Source organism: Oncorhynchus nerka, linkage group LG28 (assembly GCF_034236695.1).
Source record: "Oncorhynchus nerka isolate Pitt River linkage group LG28, Oner_Uvic_2.0, whole genome shotgun sequence".
NCBI classification, from domain to species: Eukaryota; Metazoa; Chordata; class Actinopteri; order Salmoniformes; family Salmonidae; genus Oncorhynchus; species Oncorhynchus nerka.
This window is the reverse complement of record NC_088423.1, coordinates 75,453,305-75,479,845: the sequence shown is the minus strand read 5'-3', so window position 1 is coordinate 75,479,845 and position 26,541 is coordinate 75,453,305. Positions and strand designations below refer to the sequence as shown.

Below are 26,541 nucleotides of genomic sequence, written 5' to 3'. Positions count from 1 at the left end.
AAAATGAGGGGGGATGTTTGCTCTGAATGAAATATTACAATGTTCCACACAATTACCTAGTGGCATTCATTCAGGATTTAGGCAATACCAACCATGGCTGTGTCTCTGTAGTGTTTCATTCTGCATAATTAAGATCTAATGATCACTTAACATTTACAAAGTGCATGTTATTCCTAGTGCGAACTGCTGTATAGATGGTCATTGTATTGTGTTTCTCTGGAAGATCCACTGACCTTATGTATGTCCAGATGCTTCCCCTCTGTGTTCTGACACACACACACACACTGGGTGGGAGCCAGACTATTCATTTGACTGAAGTGCCAGACCAATAACAATCAACCACAGCTGAGAATAGCCCTCAGGTGAGTCAAAACGGCCTGCTCTACTGTGATAACAAATGCAGTGGATTGTTCAGGGTGAATGGGAGCTGGATATGAACAACCCTCTTATGCATCTGTTGAGGACTTGGGTGAATAAGGCTGTGAATATGACACTGACACATTCGTAAATGAATGAAAGGTCATGTGAGCTTGGAGCTTTCACATATAAGTAAAGTATTGGTTAACTACCCAAATGAAAATAACATCAAGGCAATTCTGTGTTTTGGTAAACTTTATTCAATAGAAATCCAGTGTTCATTCATCATTGTCATTCTCCAGTCAGAAACTCAGACAATGTAAAACAATTATTTTGTTAAGTCCTTTAAATATGTAATCAACCATGATAGCAGTCCTCAAAACAGACACCCCCCCCCCCCCACCCCACATGAGCTCTGATCACTGAGTAGCGAAATTATCATCCACCACTGTCTATGACAATCCACCCCACCCAACACACATACTGAAACCAACATTATGAGAGACCTCTTGTGGCCAGATGTCCAGGCAGTAAAGTAGGCTTCTCATGGTAGGCCCCAGTAAATCCCAAGTCCTCCAATACCCAGTTCCTGTGTCCCTTCCCAGAGCATCGGCTCAGTCTACTGCCATTCAGAAGTCTTCCTTAGGGCCGTCTTTCAGCCTCTGTCTCATCTCTTTAGCATGTTGTTTGCTTTTCTCCCTCTTTGCAATTCGCTGTTGATCAGAAAGAGAAACATTGGTGAAAATACCAATAGTAGGCATCTATCCCTTAGAATTAAAAACAAATTGCTGGTAGTCCTCACCTCGTCCTTCAAACAAGCTCTCATGGCACGGTCCATATCATTGCAATGGCCAAAGAACTTCTTGACATTGTGCTGAGGATGAGACATTAATTCCATATTTTTTGACAGGTAAGAGTGTAGCTATACTTGACTGCTCCTACACATTAGTTTAGAACAGCTACATTGTAGAGCAATACAGTAGATCTTTCAGTTGGAGGTCTATGTGGGACATGTTCTTAAGATGCTGTTGAGTCGTTCCACCACAAAAAGCATAAAAAATAGGATTTTGACACCATCTCAGATTGTTCTGAAATTGTTTCTGTAGTTAAACATATTAGATTAACACTCCTGAAACATTATTTTGTTGAAATATAATTTGATCTCTGAGATATTAAGCCAATTGATTGCACCCTAATTGGCCATTTTAATTTATAGGATTCATATAATCTTCAATAAATATATACTGAACAAAAATATAAACGCAGCATGTTGGTTTCATGAGGTGAAATAAAAGATCGCAGACATTTTCCATACGCACAAAAAGAGTATTTGTTTACATTCCTGTTAGTGAGGATTTCTCCGTAGGCAAGATAATCCATTTCACCTGACAGATGTTGCATATCAAGAAGCTGATTAAATAGAATGATCATTACACAGGTGTACCTTGTGTGGGGACAATAAAAGGCCACTCTAAAATGTGATGTTTTGTCACACAACAATGCCACAGATGTCAAGTTGAGGGTGTGTGCAATTGGCATGCTAAGTCCAGGAATGTCCACCAAAGCTGTTGCCAGAGAATTCAATGTTAATTTCTCTACCATAAGCCGCCTCCAATGTCATTTTAGAGAATTTGGTAGTACGTCCAACTGGCCTCACAACCTCAGACCACGTTTAACCACGCCAGCCCAGGACCTCCACATCCGGCTTCTTCACCTGCGGCATCGTCTGATACCAGCCACCCAGACAGCTGATGAAACTGAGGAGTATTTCTGTCTGTAATAAAGCCCTTTTGTGGTGAAAAACTAATTCTGATTGGCTGGGCCTGGCTCCCAAGTGGGAGGGCCTATGGCTGTGCAATGTTGTGTTTATATTTTTTTTCAGTATAGTACCTAACTTATGATTTGGACCATAATTCATGAGAAATCCACCCAGACCTCCACACCAATCCCCCCCCCCCCCCCCCCCCCAACAACCAGTATACAGTATCAGTTCTCTATGTCTGACAAGTAGTATGGAGCTGCTGCTTGGAGTATTGCTTCTTCATCCTTTGAAATGTATTCCCTGTGATGTTCTTTTTTCCCCGTTCAGAGAAATTAGCCATTGAAGTTGCTTGAATTATTTACCATAAATTATTGTGAAAGTACCAGGTTTTGCCTACTAGGTGCCGCAGTTCCTGATAATGCCACCACAACCTTTTGTCCATTTTGCTGGTCTCTTGTGTTTATTAAATAGATCACAATATTTTCTTTGTAACTTGGGGTAGAAAACCAATATCTTTTGCTCATGATGAAAATAAATTGTATGGTCATCCTCACAATTAAAGCCAGTCCTCCATGAAAGCAATTCCGTTTGGCCTTCTTTTAGGCTTAATTTGTGTCTGTGTGTGTGATTTATTCCCTTCAAAAAAGGTCTGGGTTAGTTAGACCACACCTGGCGAACAAGCAAACCATTAAGCTACAGCAGTTCTAATTATTTAAATATTATGGTCTCATGGTCTTCAATGGTAAAAGTCCCAAACACACACTGTATAGCATTTTTTGCATTGATAATGGTATTGGGTTGGGTTTAATGGTAAATGTCACTAATCACACTACATTCAGAGATGTTTTCTACTAATTGTATTGAAAAACATGACTGCCATGCAAAGGTTAATAATTGTATTATTTTATTAGGGTTCTCATAACATTTTACTCACTAACCCAAGTTTTGGGCTTGTAGGAAAAGTGTTCATATGAAAATTGCTACATACGGATAGCCCTCGCAGAAAGCTGCCATTTGTTGGACTATTCATGGAGAGTTGGGTTGAAGCATTAGGTTGTTAAAAGAAGGACAAACTGACTGGCTGTACCACACTATTTATTTTCACCATGAGCAAACGCTATTGGTTTTCAACCCTAAGTTTCAAAGAAAATGCTGTGATCCATTTAAAGGTCCAATGCAGAAGCTTTTATATCAATATCAAATCACTTCTGGGTACCAATTAAGCAACTTACTATGGTTGTTTTCCATAAAAATTGTCAAAATGAAACAAAAATAGCTTCTTAGCAAAGAGCAATCTCTCAAGCAAGAATTTAGCTAGGACTGTCTGGAAGTGGTCTAAGTGGGGAGGGGAAAACGTAGACAATTTCACAGTATTATTCCAACCCTTAGTGTGTAAATATATATAAAACACAGGAAAATCACGTATTTGACTGCACTGGGCCTTTGATAAGAACCACAAGAGACCAGCAAAATGGATAAAAGTGTGGTAGCAGTAGCAAGAACAGAGGCATCTAGTGTGCAAAACCTTGTACTTTCGCACTCATTTATGGTAAATAATGCAAGAGACTTCAATGGATAACTTCTCTAAACGGGGAAAAACCATCACCAGATTCCCAGGGAATACAATACAAAGGGTGAAGAAGCAATACTCCAGAGCCACAGCTCCATACTACTTCTGAAACACAGAAAACTGATACTGTTGGTTGTTGGGGTGGGATTGGCCTGGGGTGTGGTGGGTCGGTGGGGTGGGTGGCTTTGACCATTTTCTTGAATTCCTTATGCCTTTACGCAATGGTAGGAAGAAGTTTGATCCAAATTGAATGTTGGGTACTATATTTGTTGAATATTATGTGAATCCTATAAATTAAAAGGTCCTATTTAGGAGCAATCAATTAGCTTAATTTCTCAGAGATCAAATACATTTCAACAAATAATGTTTCAGGAATGCTAATCTTATCTGGTTCTACTACAGAAACGATTTCAGAACAATCTGAGATGGTGGGTGTAAAGGCTTGCTGAAATGACATGTAATGACCCAGTCGATGGTTCTCAGGCAAGTATACAATATCTTACCTCCGTGTGACACTGCTTCAACAGGTTTATCAGTATGTTGCAGTCATCCGTGTGCAGGTGAGGCGACAGATCAGAGTGCATTCTGAGTTAAGGGCTTACCACTCCAACAATACTGGAAAGACATACAATACCAACCATGTTTGTGACTACAATGTATACTGAAAATTACTATTTAACTATTTGGGTTTGTGTAATGACGGTCTACTCTAAATTATACTCCATCCACCCAGTCCCTCTCCATCCTGCGAACTCATGGGGATGATCCGTTTTCTGTTTACACTTACCTGCAATGAGAGAGAAAGCAGGTGTAAAACACAGGTAGGCAGGTTAAAACTAATACAGGTAAAGACATGGATAGCATTGCCTGTGTGGGTTAATGAAGGACAGCATACCAGACACAATGATAAGAGCCCATTCTTTCATCCTGATTCATCTCAAAGCTGTGATTCAGCCTCTACTGTAACAAGTAGGCTAGCAGTGGCAGCGTCGTTATTAAGTCATAAAGTTGTGGTTGTATGGAGATGGACTTTGCTACATATTCAGAGACCGGTTGAAATAGACTCAAAAGTGTATGCAGCAAAGGGGCCAAGGAAACAAAAATTGTTCAATTGAATGATACTAACTAGCTAGTTAGACTGTTCCAGCTATAGTCCTACTAGTACTGTAAGTAACTTAGCTAACAAAATATACTGGAATATGGAATTACCTTAAAGCTGTGAATATAATAAGGTAGCTAATTGAATAAAGATATTACCAGTTCAGTTGGGATATCATTGAGATATCTATCTTCCGGGAATATAATATATCGTTGATCGCAAGTTGACCAAATGTCGCTAGCTGCAAGTGGCTAGTAGTAGCGAGAAATACCACTAAAGGGCAAATGCAACGTTCTTTCAACCCCTTGTTTTAACTCCTATTACTGCCAGGTTACTGTCGATGTATTTACATCTAGCTAGCTACTGTACACATTTTGAAAAATGTGTTTAACAATTCAGACATAGCATTCGATTGTAAACCTAGTTATTTATTTGATAAAAGGAAGACATGATGGTAGCTATATACATTTATCTCAATATTTTGTAAAGGCAAAGGACTACACTCTGATTGACATTACAGTAGCAAATCAACACCCGCTCCCGTTGGATGGTGGTCCAATCACATTAATCGTCGATCACATGTGGGTGGGCATTCCCTCAATTGCACACAGCAAATAACTCCAGTCATTGCAAGACTGTAACATAAAACACATTATATTACATATTTATGTACGATTGTAGTATATATGCATTATAGCTATATCATCATATGTAATTCATTCTAAACACTGTGCATCTATGCCTCTCCAGCAGACGGCGCCATCGCATATTGCAGTGGAAAGACGAATACATTTTTACGAAACAAAATCCCAGATGTCAGTTTTCTATTTATTTAGTTTTTACACGTTTTTGGTTTAATTTAGGACAATCTTAAATCACATTTACTATCATCTAAACACGTTTAAAGCATGTGAATATGTGGAAAACATTATCTGAAGAGGAAATGACGAAACAGGAAGTTTGACCCACCAAATGAATCCGATTGGTTGACTCGTTCGGCGGTTTGTTTTTGAGTTTGCGTGTCTGCTGTTAGCTTGCTTTCTAATGCGTTTTAAGAGTTTAATTGGTTACAACATCGATTTTAAGCATGGATGACTCTACAAAGCGTATATTACAACGTCTGATGCGACGAATCCCTTATCAAATGCTCCAGACAATGCTTGGCAAGTGGGCTCATCTATCAAGGGAGGACCTGCATTCGCTGGACTTCACACAACCAAAATGGGTGTTGACGGAACATCTACTGGCTCTCTGTGAGGTAAATGTAGCTGCTTGACTATATAGTTAACGTTACCTATCTAACTAGCTTTCTAGTGATGTTCTCTTTAGCTAACTTGTTAACTTAATCTAACTCACTTTAACAGTTCATCATGGGCTAAGTGTAATCCACATTTTTGTTATACAATCAACCCTTTCTGATATATTCTACTTGTATCTTTCCCAGGAGAATGGCTTGAGAGTGAAACACATCACAGAACTCGAAATGATCTGTAAGTGTTATTTGACCGTGTGAATGAACTAATTCCCCCCTCAGTAGCTAATGGTCTACTTAGTTGTCAGTAATAGATAATACATTTCACCAATGCTTTCCAGATATCATTGAGAATCCGAACCAGGGAATGTGGCATGGCTTCGAGCTCCTTGATGCAGAGGGTAAATGAAAGTCTCTAATACCTTGCTGTACATTTATAAGTGCTTTCACTGACACTCACAAAGTTCCTTTTGAAAGTGGACCCTAATCAATATTAGAGTTCCAAGGTATTAGAGGTAGCCTAATCAGCATTACTGTTAATTTCAAGTATATTTTTCTTCACAGAGGATGCACCATCTATTGAGCTGACACAGTTCAAGGAACAGTTCAAGGCCAACCTCACAGAGCTCATCAGCCATGTATGTATGACTTCCATCTTTTATATGCTTGGTAGAAAAGACAGAAAGAACATTCATTAAAATAGCTTGTAATGTCCCCCAATTGCTGTGCTTGCATGTGCCATCTCAGTCAATGCCTGTGTTTGTCTTTCCTTCCAAGGTGTCTATTAAAATAAAGAAACACACAGATGAGGCCATATGGATACGTGTTGCCTGGGGGGACAACTTCACAAAGCCTTACCACCTTAAACCCACATATGTTGTCCACCATCTTCAGACCCCTTATGTCTTTGTGACCGGCTTGACTTCAAAGTATAAGCCTCTTTTAAACCAGGCAAGGATGCTTTCCTAATTGCCCCTGAGGGGATTCATAACGTCATGTTGCAATGCTTAGAATTCTGTTTCTAGGGTCTGTATCTCCTGTTTCACAGACTGAGTTCTGTCATACAGGCCTTGGTTCTGGCCACAAGATATGGCTCTATGAAGGACGCTCACCTCAGTGGACGGAACCTCACCGCCATCAGAGACCTACTGATGAGGCAGTACCAACAGGTAGGCCTGTAAAAGCCTTTATCATGACCATCCCACTGCTTACTGCTAACAAAGAAAGCCTATAGAACTAACTATAGAGATTCTGTGTTCTGCACCTTTTCCTTCATTCATAGGTGTTCCCCACCAAAAATCCAAAACCTCTTCAGGAAAAGAATCCTGTCCCTAGAAGTATGTTTTGTTGTCTGCTTATAAAATACAATTGTAATGTATACATGAACCGAATCATGGTGACAACCACAACTAATTAGATATCAATAGAATATTGATTTAGAATGTCAGTGAAACACAAACTATTTTCTCATTTTAGACCCCAATATAGAGAAAGAACATGCTGAGAATACAGAGAACCGACTTCAGATGGCCTGTGAGGCCTTTGGTGATGGGACACTACCTCAACTGCAAAAAGCTGTCTACAAGGTGCAAGAAGTTGAACTATAGTTGTTTACGAAAAGCTTTCTCCCCGTGTGCCTACTGTGCTGTGTGTGACTATGTATTCTGCTCTCTTCTCAGCTGGAGACCAAGTTCCGAGATAACTCTAACAAAACGTTGACAGGCAGAGAAGAGCCCTTCAGAGGAGTGGTGGAGTTTGCCAGCACCAACCTCCTAGAGTCACTCAGGCACTGTGTGTCCTCAGGTACAGTATCTATATGTCTGGGGCTGGGCTTTGTTTAATATCCCCTTTAATCTCTGTCAATGGGAAGAGCCACATCTTCTAGTTTTTTGTTTTACCTTTATTTAACTAAGTCTTATTTACAATGGCGGCCTACCCCGGTCAAACACTAACGACGCTGGGCCAATTGTGTGCCTCCCTATGGGACTCCCAATCATGGCCGGTTGTGATACAGCCTGGAATCGAACCAGGGTCTGTCGTGACTCCTCTAGCACTGAGATGCAGTGCCTTAGACCATAAAAAAAAATTTAAGCCACTCAGGAGCCCTTTGCTCTCTCTCTCTCTGCACTCTGTTCCATACCCTCAGGTTGAGAAGTTAAGCCTTCCAGGTGTATGCTCAGCATTATAACGTTTTATTTGATGTGGTTTTAGTTAGTTAACTGCTCATATATGGCTCCACTTCTTTATTAAATTCTGTCCATCGCCACAAGGGGGCAGAGGAACCATGACAGACTTTCACTGTGTCCATCTCATTCTCCAGACATGTGCTGAGTTGTTTGGTGCTTTTCGGAGGGTCTGCTATTGAGTGAGTGGATTCGATTAGACTCAACCGGGGTGAACCAGGCTATTGCCAGTCACATGACCGGCTAAAACCGGTGAGGGCAGAGTACCCTGCCCAAATTTAACAGTAATGTGTGCACCCTGGTCATATTGTCAACATGGCAGCATGATGGATCATTCGGAAACGTACATGTTTTTTTTCATAAAAATGTATGTTCAAATTTTCAAACTAGCTTTCTTTGGGACGTTCGATAGTGATTTATCAATAGTAAACACTTGTTCAGGTGAACATGAAATCCTAACTCATTACTCCATGTGTTACGTCACTTGTGTTTCGTGGGGGCACCTGCTTACCATGCCAGATAAGCTGCCCAGTTTTAAACCCCCCCCCCCGAATCCAATCACTTTTAACGCTGTGTAAACTCGGCCTACCCACAGGGTGGGCAAAAACGAATCCCCTCAGTAATTGCTTGTGATTGTGTTTTACAGGTATGGCGTCAACTCCAGTCACTCCTCTTCTCTCATCTATCACACAAAAAGGGAGAAACTATTTTGTTATCACAGACAAAGGAGTTTAAATCAAGTTTAACTATAAGATCTACAAGAACAAGTAGTGTATATTTGTATTGAATGTTGACATTTTATGGGGTTCAACATGTATTTTTTAGAACACATTGTTTACCCATTCACTCTGTTTCAGAATAAATCAATTGACATATGTCATCTGTTTTGTTTTATGTAATTTGTTTCACTTATTTTATATGAACAAATAAAACATTTCTGCAATTATGTTGATGAATTTAGTGCATTTTTCAGAGTCCTTCACCCAAGTGTTGATAAGAATAATCTTTGTTATTGTTTCTCAGTTAATATACTACAATCTGTACTCTAATAAATGTTATTGGACGGATTTTTTTTTATTTCATTTTTTACTTTGTGTTACTTGAGTAGTGTACAGCAAATATGTAATATATCACAGAAGTAGCTACAATATTGCCACTTGCCAGCCCTCTGCTGTTGCCAGGACGCTTGTGTGGGAGTGGCTGTCAGTTGCTAAGAAAGGTCTCCCGGAAGTGGCCGCGTCCTTGTATTTTCCGGACCATATTTTCCTGGCTTGTTTGCAGCAGCTTTTCTGCTGCCTGAGGAGCAGTTGGTTTGGTGACTTGTCAACAGAAACATGGCTGCCTCTGCGTCCGGGAAAGCATACCGAAACGATAACGCTTCCACGGGCAGTCAGAAATGCACCGAAGAGCCCCCTACACCGACGCGGGAGATTATCAAACCGTCTATCATGGAGCTCACCAAAGAAGTGCGGACCAATATCCTATGCACCGTAGAAGGATGTGGCAAGATTCTACCGAACACGCCAGCCCTGAACATGCATCTCGTGAAGTCCCACAGAGTAAAGGTAGCTAGCTTGTTAGCCTATTTGCAAGCTAACCAAAGAGGCTACTGACATATTCCAAAACGTCTATTTTTCAATTCATGAAGCTTGTATCGCTAATTAGTTACGTTAGGTAGTTCGAGGCATGCTTATTGGGAAAACGGCAAGTCATCGTGCACTGTTTGAGGCCAGTTCTTTGAAGTTGGCTAGCTACAACTGTATATTGCTGATAACGTTATTTGGTTACTATTGTGAAAGATTGCTTAAAGCATTTGAACTATCAACCTAGGCTAGGATCATGGCTGTATGACACTGATTATCCGCGCTAATGTTAAGTTAATTAGCTTTCTTGTACTGCCTTTACATGTCAGCCATACAAATGTATTATATGTTCAAACCCACACGATTAGATGCGCACAATAACACGAACATTGTGGATATTCGGATTAATATAAATTCGTTTAAAACGTTTACATGCTTTGCAAGAACAACGATTTCAGTAATAATCCGGTTTACATGAACACATCTGAAGTTATATGCTAATGATGGGACTTTTGATAAATGCAAAAAATCGGCAATAAAAATAAACGTTCTACCACAGTGGCCATGTTAATTTGAGAATACGATTTGATATTGAATTAGGACATATAGTGTTTGTATGTGAAAAGATGCACACTTTCAGTTTTTCCGAACTCACGCATGAGGGAGGCTTGCGCTACGGGTGCTGGCACATGCGCAGATCAAATACACCGCTGGAACGCCGATTAAACTGTTTACGTGCCTTAATTCGAAGGTTGCTCGGAAAACCAGGTGTTTTAATCGGTTTACTTCGATTTTGACCTTACTCTGCTTATCTTAAATCGGCGTACGGTGTTTAAATGACTAATGTCATACTCAGTTTAATATCGAATTATTAGTGTGCATGTAAATATACTTGTCTCCATGCCCACATAGCCTAACGTTGTAAAATTATTGAGAGTCATTTGGTTTTCTAGAAGATTATGGAAATTCGAGCAATTAAAATAACCCTCAGTGAATTAATGTTTATATGGCTGAAGAAGATGGGCTAAGCCCAAGATGTGCAATCAAATCAGTCTGACTAATGTCACACTGTCTTTAGCCTAAATATGAATACTGGCTACAGTAAAGGTCTTGGAGACAATGATCCTCCTCTTTAACTGAAATGTATGCACTGTCCTCGCCTAGTCTTGCTGCCCTGTGGGAGTCCTAGTGATTCCAGTTTCCCCCAAATGAATGCTGTTCTCTGCTGGGATCTAGCTGTCTTTTGTCTTGCTACAGACTGAGCTCTTTGGGAAAAAAAGAAAAGGTGAATGTTTGAATTTGAATTAGGTCTGAAAAGCACTTCATGCTCCTCAAGTGCTAACTGTTCTCAATATTGAACTAATTCAACTGGGCCTAATGCAGGAGAATGAGAGATGGAGAAAATACATTATGCAGCAGTTCATGAAGGAAACAATGTCAATCTGAACAAAATGGTGTCAAGTGAGCGCAGTCTTAGATGTCTATGACTGTGACAGGGCTGCCAGTAGAGGCAACTATACCCTTGCTTTTGAGAACCCAAAGCATTCTGCCTTATCACAAAGGTTCCCCGCTATAAGTACCGGTGGGAGCATGTGACTACAATCCCAACGCTCTCTTTTAATATTTAGAAATGTCAGTTATCGCTTGCGATACGGTTTTCAAAACATATGGAACTTATCTTTCATTTCAATTAGAAATAATCTTTCAATAAAATACATTTACTGTAGCAGGTTTGCACAGATCCATACGCCCTCAAACTACACTTCCTCCTCAGTTACCTTACACACAGATGTTTGAGCAGGCTAGATAGCTAGTTAGCACAGGTGGTCGCATCAGTCTTCCGTATACAAGGGCTGTAACATGGAGCTATGGCCGCGTGGGAACACTAACCATTTAAAGGTGTGTAGTAATTTAACCTTTTAGTTTTTTTAAACGATCTCTCACTGATATTAAATATTTGTTACTTATGTTTCCAAAATCGTATCGTAAGCCATGCGTATTAAGATTCAGAACTCGCGTCGGGGCTCTTAACAGAACTCCCCCGGCCAGAAGATACCTTCATAAATAGACAAATAAAGGTAGTTAATGGGCTAACGCTACTCAACCAGAGTCAGGAAAGTACAGTCTGCTTACTGTGCCTCCGCTGTTACGCACTGGCCAGGCTTGTTCTGTTGTATTCATTGATGCAGAAAGAGAGATGATTTGGGTTATAACTAGAGGTCGACCGATGATGATTTTTCAATGCTGATACCGATTATTGGAGGACCAAAAAAAAAGCCGATACCGATTAATCAGCCGATTTTCAAATAAATGTAGATTTTTTTTAAATTACATTTATTTATTTGTAATAATGACAATTACAACAATACTGAATGAACACTTATTTTAACTTAATATAATACATCAATAAAATCAATTTAGCCTCAAATAAATAATGAAACATGTTCAATTTGGTTTAAATAATGCAAAAACAAAATGTTGGAGAAGAAAGTAAAAGTGCAATATGTGTCATGTAAAAAAGCTAACGTTTAAGTTCCTTGCTCAGAACATGAGAACATATGAAAGCTGGTGGTTCCTTTTAACATGAGTCTTCAATATTCCCAGGTAAGACGTTTTAGGTTGAGGTTATTATAGGAATAATAGGACTATTTCTCTCTATACGATTTGTATTTCATATACCTTTGACTATTGGATGTTCTTATAGGCACTTTAGTACTGCCAGTGTAACAGTATAGCTTCCATCCCTCTCCTCACTCCTACCTGGGCTCGAACCAGGAACGCATCGACAACAGCCACCCTCGAAGCAGCGTTACCCATGCAGAGCAATGGGAACAACTACTCCAAGTCTCAGAGCGAGTGACGTTTGAAACGCTATTAGCGCGCACCCCGCTAACTAGCTAGCCATTTCACATCGGTTACACCAGCCTAATCTCTGGAGTTGATAGGCTTGAAGTCATAAACAGCTAAATGCTTGAAGCATTGTGAAGAGCTGCTGGCAAAATGCACGAAAGTGCTTTTTGAATGAATGCTTATGAGCCTGCTGGGGCCTACCATCGCTCAGTCATACTGCTCTATCAAATCATAGACTTAGTTATAACATGATAACACACAGAAATACGAGCCTTCGGTCATTAATATGGTAAAATCCGTAAACTATCATCTCGAAAATAAAACGTTTATTCTTTCAGTGAAATACGGAACCGTTCCGTATTTTATCTAACGGGTGGCATTCCAAGTCTAAATATTCCTGTTACATTGCGCAACCTTCAATGTTATGTCATAATTACGTAAAATTCTGGCAAATTAGTTCGCAATGAGCCAGGCAGCCGAAACTGCTGCATATACCCTGACTCTGTGTGCAATGAACGCAGAGAAGTGACACAATTTCACCTGGTTAATATTGCCTGCTAACCTGGATTTCTTTTAGCTAAATATGCAGGTTTAAAAAAAATATACTTCTGTGTATTGATTTTAAGGAAGGCATTGATGTTTATGGTTAGGTATAGTCGTGCAATGGTTGTGCTTATTTCGCAACTGCGCTTTTGTTAAATCATTCCCCGTTTGGCGAAGTTGGCTGTCTTTGTTAGGAAGAAGTATTCTTCACACAGTTCGCAATGAGCCAGGCGGCCCAAACTGCTGCATATACCCTGACTCTGTTGCAAGAGAAGTGACACAATTTCCCTAGTTAAAAGAAATTCATGTTAGCAGGCAATATTAACTAAATATGCAGGTTTAAAAAATATATACTTGTGTATTGATTTTAAGAAAAGCATTGATGTTTATGTTTAGGTACATGTTGGAGCAACGACAGTCCTTTTTCGCGAATGCGCACCGCATAGTAATATCATCAACCATGTGTAGTTAACTAGTGATTATGATTGATTGATTTTTTTTTATAAGATAAGTTTAATGCTAGCAGGCAACTTACCATGGCTTCTTACTGCATTCGCGTAACAGGCAGGCTCCTCGTGGAGTGCAATGTAAGGCAGGTGGTTAGAGCGTTGGACTAGTTAACTGTAAGGTTGCAAGATTGAATCCCCGAGCTGATAAGGTAAAAATCTGTCGTTCTGCCCCTGAACAAGGCAGTTAACCCACCATTCCTAGGCCGTAATTGAAAATAAGAATGTGTTCTTAACTGACTTGCCTATACTTTTTTTTTTATATCGGCCCTTATTAATCGGCCATTCCGATTAATCGGTCGACCTCTAGTTATAACACGGTTGTCACTGGACACTCACTGTGCCTTAACTCTGCTGAACTGCCGTATCACATTTGCTGGCCAACTGCTGGATGTGTGTGTAACACGGCAATCAATTTAATTTCACACACTTCCGAACATTACAAATCGTACTCAAATAATAGCCGTCTGTACTAGGCAGGCTGTAGTGTTAGACTAGTCACACTTCTTGTGTAATGGCTGTATGCAAGGTGTCAGTGAGTCACTTAACATGTTTAACTCGCATGTTTTCAGTTTGTATTTCCTAGCAGCGATGCTGCTCAGCAGACCCTACCCAGGCTGTCTTGTAGCAGACAGAAACAAAGCTATCTCTGTCCTGCCTGCCTGTATCACCGTCTGGCAATGCACTGTGCCTGGTCTGTCTGCTGGGAAGGGACATAATAGTGTCATGGAGAGCAGCTCAGGGACTGTGCTCTGGCCTAGAACAGACCGTCTGAATGTTAACCTGCTCATCTGCTGCTTCAAGTAGCCTATACAGAACTGTATGCCTCTGACGTAACCTTTACAATAATATAAGCTGCACTGTGTTTCCTGTGAAGACAGATCATTGTAGCACTATGCTGGATGTTTATGTATATTAGCCTAACTTCCATCAAACCGTCTCTTTTACTGTAACAATGACACAGTCGATGTAGCCTGCTAGGTGACCTTGGCCAGTGAAATACTGCAGTGCTAGTAATGATGGTTAGGCTGTACACACGGGTCGATGCTGAGGTCTATCTGTGGCCTGTGAGTCATACCAAGCTCTGTGTCTGCTGTACTCTTACATAAGCATCATGCTGTTGTTCATTGAGTTAATACAATGTGCTGCTGACAGCTGTCTGGAGACTGCCAGGAGTGTGGAGTGATGTAGCACACTGGAAAGCACAAACTCGATGTGCTGTTAAACTAATATCTTTCATCTGAACCTCTTTAAAGTCATAGATGTGGACCCTCCATCTGGACCACCTTCGTCTCTATTTGACATTCATATGGTTTTCTACAAAGGATAATTGGCGTGTCCATCGGCTGGATGTTTTCCAGAGAGAGGATTTTAGTCTAATGCCTAGCCTTTAGCTCAGCGGTCTGATGGCCTACCTTTCTAAATGTGGTTGGTTAGCCTTCATTATTTCACTGCTGACAGATGACACTAAATCTTAAGCCTTTAATATCACAGTCTAATCATTCATCCTCTCTCTCCACAGGACGGTCTTGTCAACCCCACCATCAGGAAGGACATGAAGGGCTCCCAGAAGCTCTACTGTTGTCCCATAGAGGGCTGTCCACGAGGCCCCAACAGACCCTTCTCCCAGTTTTCCCTGGTTAAACAGGTACCACATCCCTACAGTCAGTCTAAGATCTGTATAATGACAGAGATTGCCTGGCTGAAACCACCTGAGTCAGACTCATGCGGATTGTCTAATGAATGAAAAGACTGAGACAGACATTTCCTCCTGGGTTTTCCCCTAATCACTTTCGGGTCCTGCTTTGGATCTCCCCTGAGATCCTGATGGTGGATGGGAATTGTAAATGATTGGAAAGTGTGTCTAATAATTATGTCTCAATAGAGAGGCTTTTGAAGTATAACTAGGAAATTGGAATTGGTGAACAAGAAGGGAATAATACATTCATTTATTGTATTTTTCCAGTTCATGTAACAAGTAACCTCTTCTCATAGCCCGATGTATATTCTGCTCTATCCAGCACTTTATGAAGATGCATGCAGAGAAGAAGCACAAGTGTTCCAAGTGCAACAACGGCTACAGCACAGAGTGGGACCTGAGGCGCCACATAGAGGACTGTGGGAGGACCTACCGCTGCACGTGTGGCTGCCCCTACGCCAGCAGAGCAGCGCTACTGTCACATATCTACAGGACCGGCCACGAGGTCCCCACAGAACACAGGTAGAGGGTACAAAACATTAGGAACATGTACTCTTTCCATGAAAGAAAGCTTTCACCCGGTCAGTCTATGATTATTGACGTCAGCTTTTAAATTCACTTCAATCAATGTAGATGAAGGGGGGGAGACGGGTTAACAAATATATTTTTAAGCCTTGAGACAATTGAGACATGGATTGTGTTTGTGTGCCATTCAGAGGGTGACTGGGCAAGACAAAATACTGAAGTGGTTTTGAACAGGGTCTGGTAGTAGGTTTCAGGTACACCGGTTTGTGTTAAGAACTGCAATGTTGCTGGGATTTTCACACTCAACAGTTTCCTGTGTGTATCAAGAATGGTTCCCCACCCAAAGGACATTCAGCCAACTTGACACAACTGTGGGAAGCATTGTAGTGAACATGGGCCAACATCCCTGTGTAATGCTTTCGACACCTTGTCCTGCGAAATAAGGCTGTTCTGAGGGCAAAGGTGTAAGGTGTTCTTAATGTTTTGTTCACTGTGTGTACTGGATATCATACTAGAGGGCAGTGTTTCCATTAACAGGTTATTGACGGGTTTTGGCCAATTTAAAATCCAAAATACACAAAAGCCGACATATAAGCATTGTCCAAGACAGTGTCCAGCCATAGACATCCTCCATAAATCACATTAGCTACGCATGGAGGTTGGTTCACGTCGTCTTTCAATGATCTCTCTACTTCACCTGTTTCTCTTCCTGCCTGGCTATCTTGAGCTCATGCTCTCACTAGCAAATTAGCATTGTATCAACTGGAACAGGCCACAAAATGTTCACATGCCAGTCTGTGACACATCGCTGCATGCACATGACTCACATGAGTGGAGAATGATGATTTTATGCTACATGAATCTCCCTAAAATAGAATGTACGGTAATGTCCACTAAGGAGGAATTCAAGAGATGAAATAATTGTGCTTCCCTACTCTTCCTCTAGTCTACTGCCTGTTTCAGTAGTTGGCTCTAAAATGCTTGACTAACTAGCTACTGTACCAAGGATGGAGGTACAGACAAGTGAACAAACAATTAGACACTGAAACAGAGGATTTTGACAAGCCAGATGGACAGATTGAGACATGCGTTGTGCAAGGCGCCAACGTTCACTTGGTAGGCTATTGCATATTGCAGTCACTTCCATGTGGTGTCATTGAATCGGCAGTGGATGCTCCTAAAGGCATTAGTCTACACATGACATTCAAATGGGTTTCTATTAAAAAAGACTTGTGTTTGGTTGGACATGCTGTTAGAGGGGATTTAAAGATGGTGAGGACACGTTGAGCCTCTCTGCCACCACGTCTTCAAGTGTCATGCAGTTTATCCAGTAAACCATGTAATTATTCAATAACAGATCATGTTGGGACAAACGCCTGCATGCACAACGTGGCTTGAGAACAGACCTTGAATTTGACTGCACAACGATTAAATGAGAATGCTTCCACTGCACCTTGCTTTTATTAGTGTTTGTCAAAGCTTTAGAACTACCTACTGCTGTTTTGTCTGCTTGACGTATTCTCTCCTCCGCCCGGTGTTTGCAGGTATCCACCAGTGAAAAAGAGGAAGATGGAGAGACAGATCAGTGGAGAGGAAAAAGTCAAGCCCAGTGAATTCATGTGTAAGATCATAAAAACAGACAGAGAACTCTCAGAGGACTCCCTCCCTTCAGACAGGGTCTGCCACAACAACCCCCCTAAACACCTCCAGAAACTCCTCCTACCCAAGCCCGAAGTGGCTCTGGTGAATTTCCCTGTGATGCAGCTGGCCCATCTCCCCGTCCTCCTCCCCTCCACAGAGAGCGGGGTTCTGAGGTCTGTGGTGCTGGCTGTGGACAGCCAGGGCTCATTCAGCACCCTCCACCTCATGCCCCAGTCCATGGGGGCCATGGTGCCTCACCTGGACCCTAAGACCCTGTGCTTCAGGGGCAGCATGCCTGCCTCCCGCTCCAGTCTGGGGCCTGTCAGCATGGGGGTGCAGGTAAGTCTGGAGTCAGTGGGCTCTGGCAATGACTCAGGAGGAACCAGGGGGAGCAATACCTCCACCAACATCCAGACAGACATCTCATACTTGTCCAGAATGCCTATGGGGGTCGGGGTGGGGACGGAGATGTGCCCCTTTGGTGAGTCGTCGGTCTCCTCGTGTTCTCAGACAGATATTAGTGTGAGTGCTCAGGTCCTGCTGCCGGTCAGTGTAGAGACCCAGACGTTCCCCTCTAAGGCCAAAGCCACCACCACCATCGGGGCGCAGACAGATACCCTCAGCCAGCTGCCCTGCCCCTATTCCTCCCCATCCCAGTCCCCCTACATTACCAAGCAGACCCAGACCAGACTCGCCCTGGCTGGGTCAGAAGAGAGTGCTCAGATGGACCAGGCCATCATGTGCTCAGACCTCTTCGACAGTTACTCCCTCAGTGTCTCAACACAGACTGCACTGACAGACGGACACTTCAGAACCCACGGTGTAGACGACCCCCTTTCCGGTAACAGTCTCTATGACCACGACAAGTCAGCAGGAGGCATGTGCTTTGGCGTGCAGACAGATGATCTCCAGTCGGGCAGCGTGGCGGACAACCAAACCCAGACCACCTTGGCTCTGTTCAACGATCTGGAAAATATCTTGTCAGGTCACTCTCTGTCCGGTCACCAGGCGCAGATGGATTCTTCAACAGGCTGTGGGTCAGCTCTGTGCTCTGTTCAGGAACAGCACACGGGCATCGATTTTGACTTTGAGGAATTCCTGAACGCGGCCCACATCCAGACCCAGACGGAGGAGAGCGATCTGAGCGGGCTGGGGGCCGACACGCCCCTGGAGGTCCTGGATATCCAAACCCAGACAGACTTCCTTCTCCTGGAGGGCCTGGGAAACAGTGAGGGGCCGGGCCGGAGCCAGGCCAGTGACCTGGAACTGGAGATGTTTGACACCCAGACCCAGACGGACCTCAACTTCCTGCTGAAAGCCGGAGGCCACATGCCCCTGGGCAACATTCTGCGCCAGTCCAGCTTCTCCATGAGCACAGAGTCCTCTGACACTGAGACGCAGACCGACCTCCACCGACCGCTTACACCAACACTAAACTCCAACACCCTTCCCTCTGTGTCCCAGGGTGACCAGGCCAGGCTCTTAAGCAGCACGGAGACTCAGACGGTGACCGACGCATCATCTGAGGGCCTCGGAAACCTCTTCCTGACCAGCAACGAGACCCAGACAGTCATGGACGACTTCCTGTCAGCTGACATGGCCTGGAACATGGAGTCCCACTTCAGCTCGGTGGAGACGCAGACATGTGAGGAGCTGTTTGCTCTCTTTCAGCACTCTGAGAAACCCAACAGCTGAATTACCACCCCCCCCAGACACACCTCCTCAGTCCACGCAATGGGGTTCTGCTTTCAGTCCAGGAGGTCCTGGGATCCTACTCATCATCCTCTACAGTCTTTGTCCCTCTACTACTGGAGGTTTAGGTGTAGAAGTGAGCCTTCTTGAAGTCTTAGGACATTCTACAGAGGGGTAGCATGTCTAGGATAACATGTCCAGACATCTCCCTCATGCTAGCTCGAAAGCACTTTATTATAGTTCATGGATATGATTTCCCATCCTTGTTTACATGTTTATTTGCGCGTCTTACTACTTAAATATATATATATTTTGTCTGAAAAGCCAGTTTAGTCCGTTTACAATATTTTAAAATTTGAGCACTAATGTTTGCTGTAAGAGAGTATGTAATGCCTGTTGAGCCTTTCCTTAATCATTCTGCTATTGAATGGCTTCTGGCAGATTTGATGTGGCACAAATATACTCATGAAACTCTAAAATAGTTGCCGCACTACCATTGTTGACATGTGATTGTGAAGTGCAGTCTTGTAGAATTGCCCCATTGTTACAGGGCCACCCACCTATAAGCTGGGTCACCGCGTTAGGAGACTAGCCTGTCATGGTCTTTGACTTATTCATTAGCTGGCTGTAAGTGTATAGCAGCACAGTGTGCTGAAGTGATACAACACTGTAGAGAAACACTATGAGGATCTAGCTACTCTCTAGTCACTGTGATTACGTTGTGATTGTGTATGTCCACCATGTACAGTGCCTTCAGAAAGTATTCATACCCCTTGACTTTTTCCACATGTTGTTGTTACAAAGTGGGACTAAGTGGAACAAAAAAAAATAGCATTTATGGAAAATCAAATGAATATTTCTTCATTAAATAAGTATTCAACCCCCTGAGTAAATACATGTTAGAATCACCTTTCAATTACAACTCTTTCTGGGTCAGTCTTTTGAGATTTCCATACCTGGATTGTGCATCATTTGCCCATTTATTATTTTCAGAATTTTTCAAACTCTGTCAAATTGGTTATTGATCATTGCTAGACAACCTTTTTTTAGGTCTTGCCCTAGCTTTTCAAGTAGATTTAAGTCAAAACTGTAACTCGGATATTCGGGAACATTCACTGTCTTCTTGGTAAGCAACTCCAGTGTAGATTTGGCCTCGTGTTGTAGGTTATTGTCCTGCTGAAAGGTGAATTAATCTCCCAGTATCTGGTAGATGGCAGACTGAATCGGGTTTTCCTCTAGGATTTTGCCTGTGCTTAGCTCCATTACGCTTCTTTTTTTATCCTCAAAAACTCCCCAGTCCTTAATGATTACAAGCATACGCATGACATGATGCAGCCACCACTATGCTTGAAAATATGTGGAGTGGTACCCCAAACATAACACTTTGTATTCAGAATAAAAAGTGAATTGCTTTGCCACATGTTTTGTATTGTGGAGTAACTACAATGTTGTTGAGCCATCCTCCATTTTCTCCTATCACAGCCATTAAACTCTTAACTGTTTTAAAGTCATTGGCCTCATGTTGAAGTACCTGTGCGGTTTCCTTCCTCTCCTGCAACTGTGTTAGGAATACACCATCCAAAGTGTAATTAATACCTTCACCATGCACAAAGGGATATTCAATGTCTGCAATGAGTGTGAATACTTTCTGAAGGTACTGTATAACAACCCCACTAAACGTTACTGAACATAAACTGACAATATTACAATTTCTATGAACATTTTCTTGAACTATACTCTAAAGCCTACCTTATTGGTCAAAGCTAGCTGTTGGTATCATTACAATATTTGACCTCATTTGCACATGCACCCCATTCAAATTTCAAGAAACACATTTGTTGAGACATTGTTATTGAATGTGAACTTTACAAGAGCTCTTCAAGTTTTGAGTATTTGTCCATGTTGGATTTTGTTATGTTGGTGCCTTAAACCAATTATTTTTAATTGTATTTTGTTATGTTTCCATTGGTCAGTGATGCACTAAGCAGCTTTAAGAGGTAGGAAGAAGTTAAGGATCTAAATGTATTTAACATTTACATTATATGTATTTGTGGAGGGTGTCTTGGAAGAATACTTCGAAAACTCAAGTGTCTTTTAATTTGCATGTTGAGTATGTTTGTTTCCTGTACCTCTACTTTCAAAAATATTTTGTTGCAAGATATGTTAGAAGTCCTGTTTTGTGTTACACATCCAGGTTCTAAGAATGCAATGCAGTATTTGTTTCCAAGGCAGCATTTGCCCTACTGTGGTACACTATCAATATGTGGAGAAGTGGACCCAGAAACGGCAGAATGTAGCCTACATGACACTGTGCCCATACTACACAACATGGCTTAGTTTTTGCACTGCATCTTAACGTAATCGAAACAGGACTGTCTCATTCCAGTTTATATAACAGACTTTCATACTCAACCACATTTCATAACAATGTATTGTGCTGTACTGAAAACACTACTTCTGTTTAATTTATCCTTCTTGAACTTGGTTATAATAGCGCTGAGGGGAGAAACTGCCTTGCTTTAAAAGTCAAAAAATAAACATGTACAGTAGACTACATGGCAGGGTTGAAGTCAATTTCATTTTCATTCCAGGCAATTGAGAAAGTAAACCAAATTCCAATGTTCCTCATTTTGAAAGGAAATTGGAATTGATCCTAACCATGCTACATGGGGGTGTTGACTTCAGCGCTTTGGTTTTTCTCAGTAGGGAGTGCATGCAGTCTTTGGTGCCAATGTAAGTTATTTCAGTTGCATTTCTGTTTGCGGTCTTATCTGTTGTATTTCAGTTGCCTGAATGTGTAGAGGGTCGATAAAGGTTGCCTCTCGTTATTTGTGTTGTTGATGCTATTCAGCAGACGCTCATAATAAAGTCTTCATAAAGGGTTGATTGTTTGAGTTGATGTATTAGCTGGTTGTTTGTACTAGCTTAGTTCCAGTACACTTCAAATCAAAGGACAGTAATGCAGTGCTGTATAAAGCCACGTCAAATATTTTATTACTGGTTAAAGCACATACTACTTTTGACTTACAACACAATAATCAATATTGTACACACTCAATGTGCTATTTTTCGGTAAATGTCAGGTAGTTTTCACCTGGGTTGTGTGGCAGTACAAGTTAATGTACTATGTACATGTATTATGCTCAGACCATTTGAATACAATATTGTAATTGTGTAAGACATTTGGAATATGATACTAATCCCGCCGCCCACACACCTATGCTGTCACAGCCCCTCAGAGTCACAGTGTGGTTCACATCTAGCATGTAATTCAATAGGCTACCAATGACATCTTCACATGGGTTGGAACACTACAATCACTGACTGCTCATTCCATTAGAGTGCACTAGCATGCTTTGGCAATGGCTCAGATCATGTTTTGTCATACTGAGGAGAATAATGTCTGCAGTTTAACATTCAGGAATCCAAGAAACTGACCTAGAGCTCAGCATCATAGAGTAGTAGGCACAGTTGCTGGGTAAGTGTGAGCACCACAATAAAAGCACATGCAAAATCTAGAACTGAAATCACACACAAATGAATGTATCACTCCATTTTAAAATGAGTCACTCCATATGTCCAGGTACGTGGAGGGTTTGTAATTAAGGAAGGCTCATGTAACAGTTAAATGATTTCACGCTGAATAATCAGTGGTAACAAATGACCATAACATGTCTGCACAATGAATTCTAGCAATCTGGACTACTTTGCATTGCTGATGTTAAGAGTGATGGCATGTGTGATGATGGACCAAATGCTACCTTTTGAAACGCATGTAACGCATGAATAAACTGGTTATACAATGAGGCTGAGGTGGTATAGCCTATAAATCAAATAGAACTAACAGCAATCTGTAAACTCATGTCAATTCCATGTAGTTTAAAACGACCAAGTTGAATTCGTCATCAGTGTCATGTAAAAGATATGAAGATATTTCACAGAAAGCTTATTTTTAATCACAAACCCACAAAGACTGAGTTTTGGGTTGGGAGAGAGTATGGAGTGCAAAGTAACAGTCTCTGTTCAGAGTAGTCTCTGTGCAGAGGCTGGGATGGCCACCCTGTCCCCAAACAGAATGGGCAGTTGGGGCTCTGCACGCTTCAGAATCTTGGTCTTCAGTCCAAAGTAGAGTCTGTGAGCACTGCTGGTCCGGGGATCCTATCTGAGGTGTCTGTCCAGGGGGTAGGTGGCGCGGGGTAGAGGATCTGACAGTGCTGAGGGTATGGCACATCTCTTGGGGATGGGGATGCTGAAAGCAGACAACAGGTGGCGACTGCTGGCTCTCCACACCACCTCCGCTCTCCCAGGCAGGCGTGACACCGTCTGACCCAGCCGCTGCGGTCTCCCCGTCTGAGGCACTGCGGCCCGGGCCGGCCTCCTCCCTCCGGAGCTGGCTGGTGACCCTAGGGTGTCTGAACTGGGAGGCCTTCACGGGTGGTAGGATGGTGAAGCTGTTGATGATCAGCGTCATGGGACACTCTGAGGCTGAGTGGTCGTGACCCTGGGAGGGGGCAGAGCCCAGCAGTGAGTCACTGATCTCACACACCCAGCTTTGTCCTCCACCATCTTGTCTTGGAGTGTCAATTGCTGTGTGGCTTTCTGAAGGTACCTGAAGGACTCTGGTGGGGATTCCTCTGAAGAGATGTTAGAGGTTTGACTGTAGAGTCTGTTCAAGAAGTCTCCCAGGGTTGTGGACGGGGGTTCTCCCATGGGTCCAGGGTGGAGTCCCAGAAGGACTCAGGGGAGTGGGTTACGCTGGACTCAGAGTCAAGGGGAACCGAGAACTTCACAAGGTCCACACACAGGTGGCAGTGGTGGTCTGTCTCTCCAGTCTTGACCCTCTTTCCTCTCCTCTGGGTCTGAACCAGGCAGCCAAGTGGAGTAGTTCTGCCCCAGCCCCGGATCTGTCTCAACAACGAACACAACAGCATTAAGGGAAACGTAATTACATTTTAATCAGTGTATTACAACTTAGAGAAAATTAGGTTTTACCTTTTAAGATGATTTCTGAGATTGAATGTAGTTATAAACAGTGAATAAACATACTGACACTTTCACTTTGTCTTAACTCACATGTAATTGGAGTGTGTATCTGGTGCCTAACGTGATATATGGCTGGATATCATTCACAATCTAGCCAAAAAATAAAAGAGTAACCACAGTGATTACTTACAGCTTCCGCCCATCTGGAGAGACAGAGAAACTCAAATGGCTCCTGCTCTTTGGATGAGGTATCATCGCTGATATCCAAAAGGGCATCGACATGGCCCCTGTTGGGTAGTTGGCAGCTCTGGTCCCATCCTGTGTACTCGACTGCCACACTTCTGTCTTCAGCCACTTCTACAGGCGCCTGATCCCATTCCTTGAATTTGTCCATTCTAAGATGAGCCTTTCAGGGTGAAATCTGTTGAGTGAAAAAGCATCCCTAATTCGGCACTCATCTTGCAGGCTCGTTGGTAAAAGTGGAGATACACAAACAGCAAGCAACCTATAATTAATTGTGAGCAAAACTATTTGTAAGATATCTGAAGAAATGTAGCCTTTAACGTCAACTTTGTGACATGTTAACTCAGTGTTAACAAACGTGTTGACCCTGTTTACAAAACCTGTCCATTAAATGGATTCATAAACATTCTAGCTAGCTAGCAAGAGAACCTCACATTTCTGCCTAGCTACTAACGTTAACGTTAGGTAAACTAACGTTAGCAACTGAAGTAGGAAGCGTGTTCTGTTACCTGAAGCCAGAAGCAAGGCTGTAAAAGAGACAACTTACCATTAAAGGGGATCGAGTTCGACATTTTCCTCAGCAATACCATCCAAGCATTTGCTCCTTGAGGTTTTTACATTCAACTTAATAGGCAGTAACATAGAATAGTCATCAAATATTTATTACAGTTTTACAGGAGACGCCCTCAAACAAAATCAAAGATGTGCTTGGCCCACGAAGTGTTTGGAGAAGAGATAGAACGTCGTTGCCGTGACAACTCCGCTACAACAGGGCGCTCAGAAGTGACGCAGGGGAAACGAAGAGGAAATGGGAGGGGGCGTGAGAAAACAATTTGCAGTTGACAGGTTATTGCTAATTTCCATGTTATCTAAGAAAATGTAACAATTTCTAGACCTGGATTTGCTGCTTGTTACAATTCTTGATTTACAGCATGGTGTCTGTCCACTATGTTGCTGACTATTTCATTCAATATCTATAATTAAGACTAAACCTAAAATGTATGTAATCTATAGTAAGATGTCCTATACAATATGATCCAAAATAGCCCATTATAACAGTATTATAATATATATTGTATAACGTAAGGCTATAAAATAGTGGGCATGGGCCTAAGTGAATTCGATTCAGATCAGTGCTTGACTTTGATTGAAATAGGTTCCGGTATTCATTTTAGGTGGCAGTACTGTTTATATTTAGGGGCACGAGCTCCACAACACTTTTGAGCTAATATTCTTTAAGATGAACAGGAGCTCGGGCAGTAGAACATTTGAGGTGCTGGTACTGAGCTCCGGTGAGCTCCTACCCAAGTCTAGCACTGATTCAGATTGGCCAATGCTTCATAGTGTGGCTACAGTAGCTGTAGCACATGGGGATGTGGGAAACTCCTCAACCTGAACTGTCCCCACTTGCGCCAGCGAATAGTTATCTTTTCGCGTGACACCGACTGTTGACGCTTCTTGACGGCCGTGGTACTCGCAAGCAGTGTGACGTCCTTTACATAGGCCTACTCATTTACATTATGTCAATTATTTACAGGTATCTAGAATATACTCTCAAAGCTAGAGTCCTTGATTGAAACAATAACAAAGTGGGTACTCACCTCTGTTTCGGTATAAAAAAAAACGGAGAAATGAAGTTATGCGTTTTTGGCTCATGGCCGAAATGAGATTGCCTAGCTGCCCATCCACATCGCTCCGGCCAAACGCCACGCCCACTCACGTTTCTTCTCCATGAAGCAATCGACATAGCAGGATGAGTCGTCAGGCAAGAAATGGGACGTGCTATTTGGAACATCGTGGTCCAGCCAGGCACAAACCTGATGACTGTAATGTCATGTCTCTCACTCGGTCCCCTAGTTTTATGTGCACTGTAAGCTCAGCCACACACACATTGACTGAGCCATGCTGCTGGAAATGTCCACAGTGATACGGGAATCCCATATTTCATATTCTTTCATAATGAACGAATTTGTATGCCTGTGAATGAAATCTAAAGTGACGTTAGGAAGGCATGTCTGGTTTTTGTGGTGCGTTGTTCTAGCTGCACTTGTAG

At 42.2% G+C, this 26,541-nt stretch overlaps 3 protein-coding genes and 1 long non-coding RNA gene across 6 annotated transcripts; 2 read left to right on the top strand and 2 right to left on the bottom strand.

Annotated features, from left to right (window-relative positions):
- Positions 1-594: 594 nt before the first annotated feature.
- Positions 595-5,286, bottom strand: LOC115113683 (COX assembly mitochondrial protein 2 homolog). Of its 2 annotated transcripts, none has more exons than XM_029641611.2 (4): positions 4,947-5,286; positions 4,193-4,304; positions 1,160-1,231; positions 595-1,070 (listed from the first exon to the last, which is right to left on the bottom strand). In XM_029641611.2, exons 2-4 carry the CDS (start codon positions 4,271-4,273, stop codon positions 987-989), a joined length of 237 nt encoding a protein of 78 aa, XP_029497471.1. In that variant the 5' UTR covers positions 4,274-4,304; positions 4,947-5,286; the 3' UTR covers positions 595-986. The 2 variants fall into 2 exon arrangements, with proteins under 2 accessions (XP_029497471.1, XP_029497472.1); XM_029641612.2 differs by lacking the exon at positions 4,947-5,286 and adding an exon at positions 4,585-4,741.
- Positions 5,287-5,758: 472 nt separating this feature from the next.
- On the top strand, positions 5,759-9,169 carry LOC115113682 (centromere protein N-like). The gene is made up of 10 exons (XM_029641610.2): positions 5,759-6,046; positions 6,233-6,278; positions 6,382-6,441; positions 6,605-6,678; positions 6,818-6,991; positions 7,108-7,209; positions 7,323-7,377; positions 7,517-7,626; positions 7,720-7,843; positions 8,870-9,169. Exons 1-10 carry the CDS (start codon positions 5,876-5,878, stop codon positions 8,956-8,958), a joined length of 1,005 nt encoding a protein of 334 aa, XP_029497470.1. The 5' UTR covers positions 5,759-5,875; the 3' UTR covers positions 8,959-9,169.
- A 292-nt stretch (positions 9,170-9,461) lies between these two features.
- Positions 9,462-22,146, top strand: atmin (ATM interactor). Its single transcript, XM_029641609.2, has 4 exons — positions 9,462-9,788; positions 15,228-15,353; positions 15,727-15,926; positions 17,474-22,146. Exons 1-4 carry the CDS (start codon positions 9,558-9,560, stop codon positions 19,263-19,265), a joined length of 2,349 nt encoding a protein of 782 aa, XP_029497469.2. The 5' UTR covers positions 9,462-9,557; the 3' UTR covers positions 19,266-22,146.
- An 84-nt stretch (positions 22,147-22,230) lies between these two features.
- Positions 22,231-26,083, bottom strand: LOC115113679 (uncharacterized). 2 transcript variants are annotated; one of them, XR_003861129.2, is made up of 3 exons: positions 25,036-26,083; positions 24,436-24,666; positions 22,231-24,166 (listed from the first exon to the last, which is right to left on the bottom strand). It is a non-coding gene; the product is annotated as an uncharacterized LOC115113679 (long non-coding RNA). The 2 variants fall into 2 exon arrangements; XR_003861128.2 differs by having other exon boundaries at positions 24,436-26,083.
- Between the last annotated feature and the right edge of the window lie 458 nt (positions 26,084-26,541).

What these genes read in the sequence shown, in the direction of transcription:
- LOC115113683 (XM_029641611.2), bottom strand. Translation starts at nt 4,273, where the DNA reads ATGCACTCTGATCTGTCGCCTCACCTGCACACGGATGACTGCAACATA. An exon ending in TGAAGCAGTGTCACACGGAG is followed by an intron (nt 1,232 to 4,192) that starts GTAAGATATTGT and finishes TCTCATCCTCAG; the next exon opens with CACAATGTCAAGAAGTTCTT. An exon ending in GAGCTTGTTTGAAGGACGAG is followed by an intron (nt 1,071 to 1,159) that starts GTGAGGACTACC and finishes TCTGATCAACAG; the next exon opens with CGAATTGCAAAGAGGGAGAA.
- LOC115113682 (XM_029641610.2), top strand. Translation starts at nt 5,876, where the DNA reads ATGGATGACTCTACAAAGCGTATATTACAACGTCTGATGCGACGAATC. An exon ending in CACAGAACTCGAAATGATCT is followed by an intron (nt 6,279 to 6,381) that starts GTAAGTGTTATT and finishes AATGCTTTCCAG; the next exon opens with ATATCATTGAGAATCCGAAC. An exon ending in AAAGAATCCTGTCCCTAGAA is followed by an intron (nt 7,378 to 7,516) that starts GTATGTTTTGTT and finishes TTCTCATTTTAG; the next exon opens with ACCCCAATATAGAGAAAGAA.
- atmin (XM_029641609.2), top strand. Translation starts at nt 9,558, where the DNA reads ATGGCTGCCTCTGCGTCCGGGAAAGCATACCGAAACGATAACGCTTCC. An exon ending in TGAAGTCCCACAGAGTAAAG is followed by an intron (nt 9,789 to 15,227) that starts GTAGCTAGCTTG and finishes CTCTCTCCACAG; the next exon opens with GACGGTCTTGTCAACCCCAC. An exon ending in GAGGTCCCCACAGAACACAG is followed by an intron (nt 15,927 to 17,473) that starts GTAGAGGGTACA and finishes CGGTGTTTGCAG; the next exon opens with GTATCCACCAGTGAAAAAGA.